At 44.3% G+C, this 15,083-nt stretch overlaps 2 protein-coding genes across 2 annotated transcripts in view; one reads left to right on the forward strand and one right to left on the reverse strand.

Annotated features, from left to right (window-relative positions):
* The window catches only part of SDHC (succinate dehydrogenase complex subunit C), a 33,643-nt gene extending 31,519 nt beyond the window's left edge, over positions 1 to 2,124 (forward strand). The window contains exon 6 of the mRNA XM_045783822.2: positions 1,277 to 2,124. Within this exon, the coding sequence (XP_045639778.1) occupies positions 1,277 to 1,381 (105 nt within the window). The 3' untranslated portion in view covers positions 1,382 to 2,124. The remainder of the gene's footprint in view (positions 1 to 1,276) is intronic.
* A 1,589-nt stretch (positions 2,125 to 3,713) lies between these two features.
* On the reverse strand, positions 3,714 to 9,663 carry CFAP126 (cilia and flagella associated protein 126). Its single transcript, XM_087865887.1, has 5 exons — positions 9,627 to 9,663; positions 5,371 to 5,465; positions 5,089 to 5,169; positions 4,418 to 4,594; positions 3,714 to 4,108 (listed from the first exon to the last, which is right to left on the reverse strand). Exons 1-5 carry the CDS (start codon positions 9,661 to 9,663, stop codon positions 3,791 to 3,793), a joined length of 708 nt encoding a protein of 235 aa, XP_087722013.1. The 3' UTR covers positions 3,714 to 3,790.
* Between the last annotated feature and the right edge of the window lie 5,420 nt (positions 9,664 to 15,083).

Below are 15,083 nucleotides of genomic sequence, written 5' to 3' on the forward strand. Positions count from 1 at the left end.
GAGTCGAATTGATAGAAAAGAGTGGGAAGTGACAGGGTCTCTGGCATTCTAGAGAGTAACCCCCCCCCCTTGTCACCACCAGCCAGTAGGGCTCAGGTTTTTTGGTAGAACTCTGTGCCTATATAAGCAAAACAGCTCTGTGTGGAATCTGCTTGACCCCTAATCTGATCTAGGTAGAGGCTCCATCCCCCCCCCCCCCAGGGTCTCTCTTAGTTTTCTCTTAAGTCCTCCTAATTTAGTTTAACCTTCAGAGTGTGGGCGTTTGTGTTAAATTGGGATAATCAAATGTGGAAAGCGTAGAACCTAAAAATTCTGCTTTTGCCCCGGGGGGTCTTTTAGTGACTGAGATGTAACACCGTTAGTATCCCTGGGGTACAGGAGAGGCTAGTCAGTGCTTTTAAAACCCTGGTTTCTGATGCAGTGGGGAGAAAATCAGTTTAGCGGGTTTTTACCAAAAAAATCCAGAAATTTAGGGGCTCCTGGCTGGCTCAGTCGGTGGAGAGTGTGACCTGAACTTGGGGTTGTGGGTTTAAGCCCCACATTGTGCATGGAGCTTATTAAAAAAAAACAAAACAGAAATTTAATAGCATACAGTATAGAGAATGCAGCACACATACTAATGGTAAATATCGCTTATTCTTTCGTGAGCTTTTGCTGTAAACATACTGGCAAACAAAATGAGAAATAGTGTTCTAGATCTCAGGGCTTTTTTAGAATACTGGTTCTCTGACTGGATGTTACTTCTCAAAGGCAGGGGTTTGGGGAGGTGGTGGTGGTTCTGTGACTGACTGTATCTAAGAAACCACGTATCTTCTATCCTTGTTGTTTTAGAGCTTGACGGTATATGTTAATAAATTGTTTCAAAAGTCTTGCAGTTAAATGTTTACTAAATTTATTTGACTGTGGAACTATGCTCCCCCGTGCAACACCTTTTAGCATTCTGAGGAACTAGTTTGTGGAGGAGCGCACTTTGGGAAATGTTGATTGGGTTTTGTTGTCATTAGCGAAGTTTTCTTTCTTTGGAAGCTTTTGTAGATAGAGGCTGTACTTTGTATATCTGTCTTTTCTGTCATTCGGGCAGCTGGGTGGTAGGGACCATGTTGTGGGTTTTGAGAAAGGTGGGGTCCAGGAGAAGTGCTTTTCCCTAGAACCATGCTAGGAGGAGTTGTCCTTCCAATGGGGTGGAGCTCCTTTCTCAGAAAGGAGAGTACCCAGGGCCCTGATTGCTGAAATTCTTTCTTCCTTCTTTTTTTTTTTTCTTTTCTTTTTTCTGCAGGTATGGGACCTAGGGAAAGGCCTGAAGATTCCCCAGCTGTACCAGTCTGGAGTGGCTGTCTTGGTTCTTACTGTGTTGTCCTCCGTAGGGCTGGCAGCCATGTGAAGAGCTGACGTTCCTGGCATTGTCTTCCCATAAGTGATTCACTGACCTATCTTCCTGTTTGTCACTCTCTTCTCCAGCCAAGACAAAGTTCTCCTGATTTATTTAGACCCTTTTGTGCTTGCACATCCCCTTGGAGCTTAGCGGCAGTAGAGTGCCTTCTAGGACCAGAGCAGTGGAAGAGGGTCCAGTTTCCCCTTTGTTTCTAAAGATGGGATGACTCAAAACTTCCCTTTTCCTGCCCCCAGCTTGAAGCCTACTCTGGGCCTAGAAGCCCTCATTCTCTCTCCATATTGGGCCTTGATTTGTGCTGACAGTCAGCTTTTGGCTCCTTCTTCCTGAGACAGTGGAAACAATGCCAGCTCTGTGGCCTCTGCCATGGGGACTGAGAGTGGGGCTTTGGGTGCCATTGCCTGTGGGTTGCTGGCTTAAAGGACAGTTCTGTTCATTGGTCAGAGCCCAGGGTCTTCAGCACCCACACAGTATGACTGAAAGAGGAGGGATGGGGGTGGAGGGGAATTAGCCTGTCCCAGCTAGCAGGAAATGAAGAGGGTCAGTTGACTCTTAAAGCAGGTGCTTTGGGGAGAAGATATATAGCTTTTAATGCAAAAGGAAGATCCAGAAAATTACAGTGAACCTATTAAGGCCCCCCCCTGCATTTCTGGAAAAAACAAGCCTCTTTTCTAATCCAAATTCATGTGACATCTGTTTCTGAAACTGAATTAAAATACTCATTTTGTCTTTGACTCTCCTTGAAATCTAGAGAAACCAAGAGAATGGAGGTTGGGGAAGAGCCAGTTTCCTCCCTCTCACTCTGGTCTCAGGCGTTTACATCCCCCAATCTGACCTTTCTCAGGAGGGAAACAGCTTGTCCTGCGGCTGACCACTGGAGCAATGTTTAGGGAATCAGATGCAAGTAGCCAGAGATCAAATATTGTGCAGAAGCCTCAGAGAAGGAAGAGAAAGGAGGTTAAGCATGTGGAAGCTTTGCATTATCACGAGCTGCAGAATACCCCTGAGAACTACGCATCGACCTCAGGGTGCAGTTCAGCAGTTGATGACCCAGTAAGGGAGCCAGAGGGCCAGGGGAGGCCGATGAGCTAGGTGTGTAGACTGGGAGAGAAAAGAGAGCAGAGATAAGAGAGGAGGGATTGTTGAAGACCTGGCAAAAATGTGTAATTTAACGGGAAAACTTGCTACTTTTAAAATCCATATGGGCCGGCCTCTTGACTCTCTAACTCCCTTGGCAGGAATGCTGTTTTGATAGTCTTTGGAAACTCGGGGGTAGCAGATCTATCTTGTCTGAGTTGTTGGCCAGCCAGTTGAAGCTGTGGGTTGGAGAGGAGGAGCAATGACTGGAACTGGTGGCAGTTGGACAGGAAGGCCTCACTGAAGCTAAGACACTGGGGATCTGCACTCAGCGGTCCTCCTCCCAGCTCCTGAGTAGCCTTCGGCTTTCTGTGATGATCACTTCTCCCTTCTTGCTTGACTAGCCCTGGGAAGCCTTTGTAGCCTTCCTCCAGCTTAAACCCTGTGTCCTCTGTACTTGTCCTTGGCGTGGGGGACAGATGTTCATGAGGGACACTTCAGCGTTGGAGCTGGGAAGGGTTTGGCAAGGGCGTTACGTTGAACAGCCGGCGCCAGGAAGACCACAGAATAGGACGAGGATAAGCTGGTGTTGGAGGCTGGGAAACCGACAGGGAACTTCTTACCTTTTTTTGGTGGCTTCTTACCATTTGGGTGATTGGGGTTGGGGTACAGGGGTCCTCATGTTTCTTACGCTGCCCTAAATTTCTACTTACCGTCTGTCTTTGTTGTTCTTCTCTGACTTCCAGTCACTTCTGTATCTTCACTTTTCAAAACCATGTATGTACTTTTGCTTGAGTTTTACTTTTATGACTCTTTCTAGTTTGTCTTCCCCGTGTGTTCTGCCGTCAGATGTGAAGTCGTAGACAAGGATAGTGTCTTGTACCCTGGCTTCCCTTCCCTTTTCTTCCCCCATCTTCTCCAGACGTGCGTCTGCGTGCTCTACTGAACAATCGTATTTCTGACTTCAAGGTGGTGGTTGCGCATGCTCAGATGAAAAATGAGGGGCTCGGGGTAAGGACTGGCTCTTTGAGGTTTTTCTTTTGCTACAATTCAGACCAACTTCCTCTTGGCCACTTTTGCAGGATAACTGACTCAGTCCTTGTAAAAATGTGTTCCATCTCCAGCCACTGCCGTGTTCTTTTTCCTACCCTATATCCCCCAGCCCGCCTCCTAGTCATGGGTTACAAGAGGCAGCCATAACAGAAGGAAAAAACTTCCAAATCAGTAATAGATTCAACAAATACTGTTTATTTTCCAAGATTGCCTTTATTCCCACCCTATAATTTCCCTGTTCTATGTCCTGCACCGGGGGTCTTGCTTACATCACTCAGTCTCTAGACAAGTTTTCTCAGTGTGGGCCCTTGGTGCCTCTGGAATTCCAGGTTTGTTTTTCTGGACTGCAGCTGGATTAGGACCTGCCCCGTGTTCTAGCATACATGGGCTTCCTGGTGGGCTCCTGAGAGAGTTGGCTGGGCTGGGGGGACCTGGGGTGTGACCTGCAGAGGGGTGTGAGCTTTGGGGTTGGTCTGGGGAATTGAGGTTTACAGCTGGGGAGCTTGGAATTATGGTCGGACTTGATGCTTGTTGTACAGTCTTTGTGGTAGACTTCCCGAGTTTCCTCTGACTGTCCGGATCATGAGGCTGCCGGGTAGAATGGAAGAGACAGTCATGTTTCTGGTCAGGCCTAGATCATTCCCAGTCCATCTTAGAATTCTAACTCCCTTCTTCCCCATACCATGGACAAAAGGTCAGATCAGATCATTTTGCATTCTGGGGGGAATGTGTCCCTAGCACATCTCTTTAGGTGTCAGAAGACAGGGACTAGACAGGATGAGAGAGCTGGTTAGAGGTTCCCCCTGCTGGGATAGTGCTGGTATAACAAGAGGCATTTTTGAGGTTGAAAAGAAATGCAGATGATAGGATTTGAGGTTAGGTGGGAGGAATAGACACCTTGCCTAAGATTTCAGGACGCAGCCCATTGGAGGCCTTGAGCAAATCAGGATTTTTCTGTATCCATTTGGTGAGGGAGGCAGCACCAGCAACTGTACGGGAGGTCAGGGTCACCCGAGCAGGGGGTATCTTCAGAGGCATTTGCCAGGTGCCCATGAAAGATCCCCAGGGACTTGCCTAAAAGGAAGAAGATGAGGCTCTTCAGCTGGCTTCTCCCAGGACTACTGCCCTATCGGCAGGTCTGTTGTCTTCCTTCCACCCTTCACCCTTGGGGTGCATGGTAATGAAATCAGACTGAAAGCACAGTCTCCTAGTCTCCCCATTCGTGCTTTACCCCCTTTCTCAATTAGGTTACCCTGATTTTGTCATCATATTAATTCTGCTGGGTTAACTTAAATTCCGTGTCCTTAGGCTGAGTCTAGCGGAGTACCCACTACCTAAGTATCGTGAAGATGTTCATCGGTTTAAGGCATTCTGGGTGCTAAGCACAACTCTGTTGTGTTGGATAAGCTGGCTGGAAGTTTGGGGACAGTCATGTTGCAGTGGGAATTAGACTGAACTTTAATTTCCAGATAGTGGCTGTGGTAGATTGCAACCTCCCGTCTCGGTTACTCCAGTTGTGTGCCCCAGTTCTTCACCTTCCTCAGTGGGAATGGGGATCAGTATCTCACCTTGGAACGGGGCACTGAGGGCAACAGATGACCACGATCATTGGCGATAATCTGAGTGTAGCCTTCATGGGAAGAAATTCTCTGGGGTGGAGGTGAGGAGAGAAATGCTTGTGAAGATGGAGTGGAAAAGAGAGGGTATCCGAGGGGCTCGAGTTAAGGGCTGAGGGAGAGGAAGATACGGGAATTTGGAGGCGGCTAAAGGAACTAGGTGCCAGTGAGTTACAGAGAACGTGATGGAAAGAATCAGAAACTGGCCCTGTGGGAGCCCTGCACATGCAATACCTCTTTTGTTGGCTTGGCAGGAGACCAGTTCCGCAGATACTTGGGTGAGAAAGCTTTTTCATACTGTGGAGAGAAAGATGAGAATCTCTGTGAGGCTCAAAGGCCCTGTGCCCGGGAAATGATGACGAGGCACAGTTCTTTAGAGTTGAAGACCAAAGACCTGAACAGCCAAGCTAGGCTTTAACTCACTATAGAAGGGATATTATTTTTTGGTCTAAATGTGTGCTATTCAACATGGCGCCACTAGCCACATGTGGCTACCCAACACTTGAAATGTGACTAGTCCCAATGGAGGTGCTTTGTAATTTTGGAGAGTTAGTACAAAAAAAAGAGAATGTAAGCATCTTATTATAACTTTTTAAATATTGATTAAACATTGAAATAATATTTTAGACTTACTGGGTTAAATATATTATTTAAGTTAATTTTATTTCTTTTTAGTTTTTTTTTTCACATAGCTACTAGAAAATTTTAAATTACATTTGTGACTCGCATTATCTGTTTATTGGGTGATCCTGGTCTAGACCAGGGGTGGGCAAATATGGCCCATGGGCCCAATCCATCCTCCTGTCTGTCTTGGGATGACCTGAGACAGCAAAGAATGGTTTTTATAGATGGATATTTGCAATTGCTTTGAAAAAGGAAACAGTAGTAAAGTGTTTTCTTGTCCCACAAGAATTCTGTTTTTCTCATTAGTATTACAAAAAAATTACGGTTACGATATTCTGAATTCTGTCAGAAATTTTATGGAAAAATATTTTCTCTTGCTATTTTAAGCCATAACATCTCTGATTTTGCCACGTGGCCCTAAAAATTTTGAGATATTTACCGTTTGGCCCTTTACAGAAAAAACCCTGCCAACCTCTTGTCCAGATCCTACAAACTTAACCCAGAGAAGCCTTTTGCTTGTCCGTGGGCCCTCTCTACCCTGAGGAGCTAAAGAGGTGAAAAATACCATCTCACCCCACTTTCAGCTCTTCATTCAATAATCAGAATCCTCTGGGAGAGTCAGTGCAAGGGCAAAGTCAATCATTAGAGATGGAAAAAGAGCTTACCTGGTTGGCACTGTAGTTAGTGGCCATGATCCTGCCACTCTGTGCTGTTTACCTTTGTTGCCCAGCAACCGCGGAAGGCGGCCCTTCCAGGACTGCCGGCCCCTTTACTTGTTACTCACCTCCTTGGATGACACTGCCCCAACCTCTCCCTGGAAATTCAGGTTTGGTTTCATTTTAGAGATGCGGGAGACAAAGTAAATGAGCTAAAGAGCGGCCCTTTTTAATAGCATAACTTACCCTACTTAAGAACTTCTGGATTGTCTGACTGTGGTTTTAACCATCTTAAACTGTGGAACACCAAGAGCTGTGTTTTGGGGGCAGTGTGCTGGAATGGACCCTGGACTTGAGAGCCAGGTGCTGGGGTTGGAATCCTCACTTGACTTACTATCATAGGAGCTGTGTGACATTAAACAGTTGGCTCCCCTTCTCAGTTTCTGTGGACTCATTCATATTGTGAAGATAATAGAGCCTGCCTTTACAGGGTCCGTGAGATAAAGTGGGAGGTGTCCAGTCAGTGTCATTGCATAGTAGGTCCTCAATACGGCGAGACTTAGTTTATAGGGTCCACTTCTTCATTTTCTCAGAATAGCAAAGGAATAATGTTTTTAAAAGTGACTCAGATTTATCTCCAGCAGGAAAAAGCATAGCTTGTCCTTTGTCCTTGAATGACTCCGGTCCCGTCCATCACTCTAGGATCTCAGGGCCTAAGAACACAGGTGCGTGGAGTTGGCAGGGATGAGGTAGAATTAGTGGCGGGAGATTGGGCAGGGATGGAGAAAGCGATGGTGTGGAAAGCATCAGATTTGGAAAGTTAAGTGGTGGTTCCAGGACACAAACTAACATTCGTGGGACTGGGCAACCCCTCCGAGATGCGTCTGAAATGGCATTATCATATTCATTTCCTGGGTTGTCAGAATTGATGAGAAAGGGAAACTGCTTTATGAATTGTAAGTCTGTTTGTAACACGAGATGTGAAGATGAAAAAAGCTGTTCAAAGAAATCATTGAGAACCAAGAGAGCATTATAGGGGACAGTTGTCAGTCCCTCTCCCTTCCTTTTCCCCCTAAAGTCGTCATCCCAACTAACACGCCAAGTATGAGAGCCCTCCTACGCTTGGAGAGATGGAGGTAAAAACAGCCCTGGTTCGGCAGGCTCTGGCAGGTAACAGCCGGAGAATGTGAGGTCTGGAAAGAGGACTTGGCGTGCTTATTCCCTGTGGTTCTCAGTGCTCTAGAGTGATAACCTTCAGAACCAAGGACTTTGCTCTAGGACATCCATTGTGTCCTCAAAGCCACAGTGATAGTCAAATAACCAGCATTTCTCTCGGAACTTCTGTCTTCAGCTGGTATGCTTTTCTTTTCTTTCTTTTTTATTTTTTTTTTAAGAAAATAGCAGTATTTTAAGATTTTATTTATTTATATATTTATTTATGTATTTGAAAGAGAGAGAGAGCACCAGCAGGGGGAGGGGTAGAGGGAGAAGCAGACTCCCCGCTGAGCAGAGAGCCTGATGTAGGACCCGATCCCAGGACCCTGGGATCATGACAGAGCCAAAGGCAGACGCTTAACTAACCGAGCCACCGAGGTGTCCCTGGTATGCTTTTCCGATAGAGTTGTAAGATTATCTGATGACTGCACTCTTGTTTAGAAAAATCAGCTAGCTTTTGTTTAATGGAAAAAGTAATGTACATGGGGGAATCGTTCCATTTTTACAGAAGGGTGTTTAATGAAAACCAAATCTCCATCTGACTTCAACTCCCAGTCTTGCTCCTTAGAGGGGATTGCTGTTACTATTACTATTATAACTACTTTTACTATTTTCTTGTGTCTCTTTCCAGAAGTATTCTATGTATTCTAACACTAACAGTGGCAAGATATCCACATTGTTCTGTGATTGCTTTTTTGACTATCTCAGGGATGTTTTTCATGACAGTATACTATCCATTTTAGGACACACCAGCATGTACTTATTTGGTCCCATTTGGATGACCATTTAGGTTATTTCCAGTCTTTTGCTGTTACATTCTTTTTAAGATTTATTTATTTGAGAGAGAGAGAGTGCATGAGCAGAGGAAGGGACAGAGGAAGAGAGAGAGGGGAAGCAGACTCCTCGCTGAGCAGGGAGCTCATCACAGGGCTTGATCTCCTGAAACTGAGATGGTGACCTAAGCTGAAACTGAGTCGGACACTTAACCGACTGAGCCACCCAGGCACCGCTGTTATAGACATTCTTGCAATGAAAAGCTATATATACATGTATGTCTTTGTGAATATATAGATATATAGATTGATATGTATATAATTTTATGAACATGTGATCGATAGGATACGTTTCTGAAAGTGAATTGCAAAGTCAGATGGCTCGTGCATTTAGTATGCAAGTTGCCAAAGACATTGTGCCAATTTCTACATCTTTTTTTTTTTAAAGATTTTATTTATTTATTTGACAGAGAGACAGCCAGCGAGAGAGGGAACACAGCAGGGGAGTGGGAGAGGAAGAAGCAGGCTCCCATCGGAGGAGCCTGATGTGGGGCTCGATCCCAGAATGCTGGGATCACGCCCTGAGCCAAAGGCAGACGCTTAATGACTGAGCCACCCAGGCGCCCCCAATTTCTACATCTTCTGACAGTCTGTGAGAGGGCCCAGTCCTCTCTTTCCAACACTACTCATGTTTTTACTGTTTTTGTCAGTCTGATAATAAGAATGAACATAATTACTATATGCCAGGCACAGTTCTAATCGCTTTTTATTACATGTTCTCATTTGGTTCTTATAACCACCCCAGCCAGGAAACTGCAGCATAGGGACGCCTGGGGGGCTCAGTCGGGTGAGCATGTGCCTTCGGCTCAGGTCATGATCCTTAAAACGAAATCGTAAAGAAAAAGAAATATATTTTGAACCCCATTACATATTAGTGCGTAAAGAGCTTTCTAATCGCTGCCCGCTGTTACACGGTGAGGTGTTACACTTCATCTAATCAGCGTCCTATTGTCGAACGTGTCGTTTTGTTGCTGTTACAATGCAGAGATGAACATCTTTGCACAGGTGTTATTTTGCATCTTTATGAGCCTATTTGTGGGATAAATTTATAGAAATGAAATCATACAGTCAAAAGGTATTGCATTTTTTTAAAAGATTTTATTTTTAATCTCTACATCTAGTGTGGGGCTCGAACTTACAACCTCGAGGTCGAGAGTCCCACGTTCCACCGGCTGAGCCAGCCAGGCGCCCTGCTGCATTCCGACAGATGTTGCCCAATTGCGTTCCAAAGACGTTACACCCCCTCCAGCCGTGTGTCAGATTCTCTGGCAAATTTTGGAGTCTTGATAGAATTGATTAGATCTCTAAGTTGTTTGCTTTCATCCCATACTCCTTCCCAGATAGTAAAGGGATCTCGAGCAACTTCTCCCTCAAAAATTTGCATTGTTAGATAAACTACCTTATTTGGTGCTTTCTACTTTATCACAACCAAAAGTCAGCAACACGTACTTTCGATGTATTTTTCTTCCCATGGTAATTTTTATTTTATTTGTATTTTCTCCCCATGGTAATTTTTTAAAACCAGAAATCATTAGTAACCCCTCATTAGTAAAACTGTGGGCATCTCATCTATTGCAATTTGACCCCTGAATCATTGTCTCTAGTCATACCATCAGCTCCCCAAGGTTTCTTCCAGATAGTTCCAAGGTACCCTGCATGTTACTTCACTGGGGCAGGTGATGGTGGGTCTTAGATTAGAACCTGGCTTGTGCCTGTTTTCCTGGGCTGACAGGATCTTATCCGACCACGCTAGTGGCCCAGCTCTGAACTCTCCATGTCCCATGGCTTCTGTATATTCCCTTGGAGTCCTGCGCGCAGTGCAGTTCCGTGCACACGAAGCCGGGAAGAGACGGATGCCCGCAAACACAGAAGCTATTTCAAACCTTCTCTGTAGATTATGAAGTTTGGATTCTATTTTCTTCCCCTCTGTTGGAAACTGCTATTATATCTCCCCACACACACCCTAAAAGAAAAATATTCTTGATCAGAACCCTTCCTGAGGAATCTAGAGAACAAACTGTGTACAACCAAAGACTGGAGAGACATCTGTATCTCGCTAGTGGTGAGAGTTAAATTTGTTTCCTTGGCTTTAATGGAAACTGTAGCTTGCACAGCATGGAGGGCGGCCACAAAGTTGGAAAACAGATACTATTATCTTACCATGTATTGAAATGCGATCTCAAGAAACCACGAATATGTATTCTTTTATGTTCCCAGGTTTCTTGGCAACCCTGAAATGTAGTAGAGCTCTCATCATCAGTGAGGAGAGTTCAGGGCGAGGATGTGAGAAGTAGTCATTGTCAGGTGCCGGTGTTAACTAGGACTCAGTTTGGGTGCTGGAGGAGAGCAAGCAGAGGGGGGTTAAGAGAGTCTTAGATTGGGGTGCCTGCCTGGCTCAGTGGGTGGGGCATGTGACTCTTGTCCTAGGGGTTGTGAGTTCAAGCCCCAAGTTGAGCGTAGAGCCCACTTAAAAAAAAAATTATATAAAGTACTCAGCAAGACATTAAAAAAAAGAGAGAGAGAGTCCTAGATTGATTTGATGTTTCTGCACATTAGGAGTCTTTCAAACACCCTGCTAGCACCAGATGTGGGGGGGGGGGGCACCGAGCAGTTGTGCGTCTCCACCTGGGCCACCTACAGCGTAACTCTGTTCTGACACAGTCCACCTAGAGATGGCATCAGGTCCCTGAGGTGAAGGGCTCAGTCCCACAGGACTGCCCCCCTCCGGCCACCCCCAGTTCAGCTGTCAGCTGCCAAGTCCAGATTGTCACCTGGGCTTCCGCCTGATGGCTGTAAGGGAGAGGTTCCCATGACCCCCTCCTTGAGTGGAACGGATTTGCTAGAGTGGCTCACAGAACTCAGGGAAACTGTTTCCATACTGTTTCCCAGCTAATAATAAAAGGCTATGATTAAGGATACAGAGGAACGTCCAGAGGGAAGAGGTGCTTCGGGCAAGGTGTGTGGGCAGGGGTGCGGCGCTTCCACGCCCCTCACCCGCACCTCCACGTGTTCACCCGCCTGGAAGCCCTCCAAACCTGCACTGTTGGGGCTCTTAGGGAGCCCTCATCACCTAGGCATGATCAATCATTAACTCCCATCTCCAGCCCCTCCTCCCTCTCCGGAGAGCTGAAGATGCCAGGCTTCTAATCAGGTCTCCAGGCTTTCTGGTGACCAGCCCCCATCCAGGAGCCCCCCCCTCCCAGAGTTGCCTCAGAACAGAAGACACTCCTAGGACCCAGGAAATTCCAAGGGATTTAGGAGCTCTGTGTAAGGAACTAGAGTCAGAGACCAACTCAGAGCAAAAGATGCTCCTAGCACTCTTATCACTTAAGAAATTACAAGGGTTTTGGGAGCTTTGTCAGGAACAGAGATGGGAGGGGCAAAGACCAATATAGATACTGTCTGCTCACGTGGTCACACAGAGAACAACCCAAAAAGAGAGAGAATTTATGTATTGTATAAAAGTTTTAGGATAAAGGTAACCCTTAGAACAAAAATACAAATTCTTCCTAAATACCAGGAGGTCTCTTTAAAAAAAAAGGGAGGGGAGGGGGGAGGAGGAAGCAAATGAAATAGATCACATGGTGAAAGACTTAAATATATAAAAACATAACATAGGGGCGCCTGGGTGGCTCAGTCGGTTATGCATCTGACTTCGGCTCTGGTCACAATCTCGGGGTCCTCGGACGGAGCCCTATGTCAGGCTCCCTGCTCAGTGGGGAATCTGTTCTCCCTCTCCCTCTGTCCCTCCCCCCACTCGTGCTCCCTCACTCTCTCAAATAAATGCAATCTTTAAAAAAAAATAAAAATAGGGGCGCCTGGGTGGCACAGCGGTTAAGCGTCTGCCTTCGGCTCAGGGCGTGATCCCGGCGTTATGGGATTGAGCCCCACATCAGGCTCCTCCACTAGGAGCCTGCTGCTTCCTCTCCCACTCCCCCTGCTTGTGTTCCCTCTCTCGCTGGCTGTCTCTGTCTCTGTCAAATAAATAAAAAAACAAAATCTTAAAAAAAAAAATAAAATAATAAAACAGGAAGATCAGAGGTCAAGCATATTGATCACATCAATAAATATATTAAGGAGTCTACCACGCCTGTCAAAGAAAATGATTTTCACATCGACTGACAAAGCAAAACCCAGCAGTGTGCTGTGTAAATGAAACACATCTGAAATGAGGAGCCTCGGGAAGGCTAAAAATAAATGACTGAAACAAAAATGTACCAGAGTGGGGTTTTTTGGGTTTTTTGTTTTTTTTTAAACTGAAGCAGGGATTGCAATTGTAATTATCAAAGAAAGGAGGATTCTGACTAAAAAGTTTTACGAGATAAACTTTTGCTGCAATTTGAAAAAAGAAGAGAGAATTACATTTAATACAGGGAGAAAGAAGCGCATCAGTAATTGGAAACTGTAACAGATCTCTCAGATCTAGAAAGATGAAGTGTACACTAAATTAGTAAAGGGCATAGAAAACCTAAGCAACATAATAAATAAGATTTAATATGTATTAAACTCTGAACCTTGATAATAGAGAATACGCTTTTTTTTCCCCAAATGCATTTTAAAACATTCACAATATCACAAGAATGTAGCACATTCACGTCTTAGGCCTCAAAGAAAATTGCAGTTAATTCCAAGGGGAAAAAAAATAATAAAACAAATAGTTTTCTCTGGCCACAATGTAATATAACTAGGTACTAACAACAACAAACCAAAAGACTCTTCTAACAGGAAAAAAAAAATGTTAAATCACTCCTGGGTCTAAGGGGAAATGCAACTCAATTTGTAGATTTTTTTTGAAAATAGTAATAATGGGGGCACCTGGGTGGCTCAGTCCACTAAGTGCCTGCCTTGGGCTCAGGTCATGATCCCGGGGTCCTGGGGTAGAGTCCTGCCAGCTGCTCTGCCTACTTACACTATCAAATAAATGAATAAAATCTTAAAAAAAAAATTCATTCATTAAAAAAAAAGAAAATAGTAATAATGAAAACCAGAATCTATGAGAAATAGTTAAAACAGCTAACAGAAATATTTATGATATCAAATACTTATATGAATTAAAGTAAAAATGAATGAATAAACATTGCGACTCAAGAAATTAGGGGAAGAAAAAAGGTAAACCAATGACAGCAGAAGGAAGGAATAAGTAAAAGAAGGGCAGAGATTCATGGGTTTGAAAACAACCACAGCAAAAAGTAGCACTAATAAATCCTAGCCGGTCTGTTTGAAAAAATAAAATGAACTTTTTAGCTAAACTACTCAAAAAAGGGGGGGGGGAGGGAGACAGCACAAATATATGAAATTAGAAATGAAGAGACATAGGAGAGGAAATTTTAAAAATATTCTATGTAACTATATTTGAAAATCTACGGTAAGTGGATAATTTTGTAGAAAAATCCAATTTAACACAATTGACCCCTGTGGAGACAGAAAGTCTAAACAGGGGCGCCTGGGTGGCTCAGTCCTTAAGCATCTGCCTTCGGCTCAGGGCGTGATTCCAGTGTTCCGGGATCAAGCCCCGCATCAGGCTCCTCTGCTGGGAGCCTGCTTCTTCCTCTCCCACTCCCCCAGCTGTGGTCACTCTCTTGCTGGCTGTCTCTCTCTGTCAAATAAATAAATAAAATCTTAAAAAAAAAAAAAAGTCTAAACAGACCATTTAACATAAACAAAATTGAACTAGTTAGAGTTCCTACAAAACAAAACAGGCTCAGACAGTTTCACTAGGGCGTTCTATCAAACTTTAAAAAATCAAGCCTTCCTAAACTATTCTAGAGCATGACAAAAGAAGGAAAACTCCCAAATTCATGTTATGAAGTGACTTATGAATTCCCAAACCTGAACTTTGGCACCATGACAAACACTATAATAAAAAAAGAACAGGGTAGGTCATTGCACTTATTAATATTGATGCAAAAATCTTTTTTTTAACGTTTCATTTATTTAAATAATCTCTAGACCCAACATGGGGCTTGAACTCATGACCTCAAGACCAAGAGTCCCATGTTCTTCCAACAGAGCCAGCCAGGTTCCCCCATGCAAAAATCGTAGACAAAACATCATGACCAAGTGGATGATAACTCTGTAAATGCAAGAATGGACAAATTAGGAAATCCATTAATATCTATCCCATTCATTGATCCAAAGTGAAACAAAATGTATCATTATCTCCATACGCAGATTGACAGATTTTAATACATCATAACAACAAAAGGCAAAGTGAAAAGACAACTGGGGAAAATGTCATAAATTATAGACCAAGAATATCACTGATTTAAAAAAAACTAAAAATACAGAAGAAAAAAATCCTAATGACCTTATAGAAAACTGGGCTAGAGATATGATCAGGCATATCACAGGGACAGAAGGGAATTGCTGTTAACCATATGAAAATGTACAACGTTGTTCATAACTTTAAAAAATACACATTAAGACGGCGTGGAGCTATGTATCTCACGCTCGGGACTGGAGTGCATCTACTGTGTTCTGTCTAATGCTCTGTGGCCCGGCTCTGAGGAAACAGACACTCTGATACACCGAGCGCGGAAGTGCGAACTGGGACGACCTCCACCACAATACGAGATTTGGCAATATCTAGGCGGCCCAACCAGCAACACCTTTTTATTAA

The sequence above is a fragment of the Ursus americanus genome, chromosome 2 (assembly GCF_024610735.1).
Source record: "Ursus americanus isolate L20-20 chromosome 2, mUrsAme1.1.p, whole genome shotgun sequence".
NCBI lineage: Eukaryota > Metazoa > Chordata > Mammalia > Carnivora > Ursidae > Ursus > Ursus americanus.

Excerpts from the sequence above, each read along its gene's own strand:
- CFAP126 (XM_087865887.1), bottom strand. The coding sequence starts at position 9,663 with ATGCAGCAGGGCGCCTGGCTGGCTCAGCCGGTGGAAC. Across the intron at positions 4,595-5,088 it reads CCTCAGTGCCCCGTTCCAAG|GCAAGTCCCTGGGGATCTTT; the intron begins GTGAGATACTGA and ends TCTTCCTTTTAG. Across the intron at positions 4,109-4,417 it reads GTCCTGAAATCTTAGGCAAG|CCTCATGATCCGGACAGTCA; the intron begins GTGTCTATTCCT and ends TCTACCCGGCAG.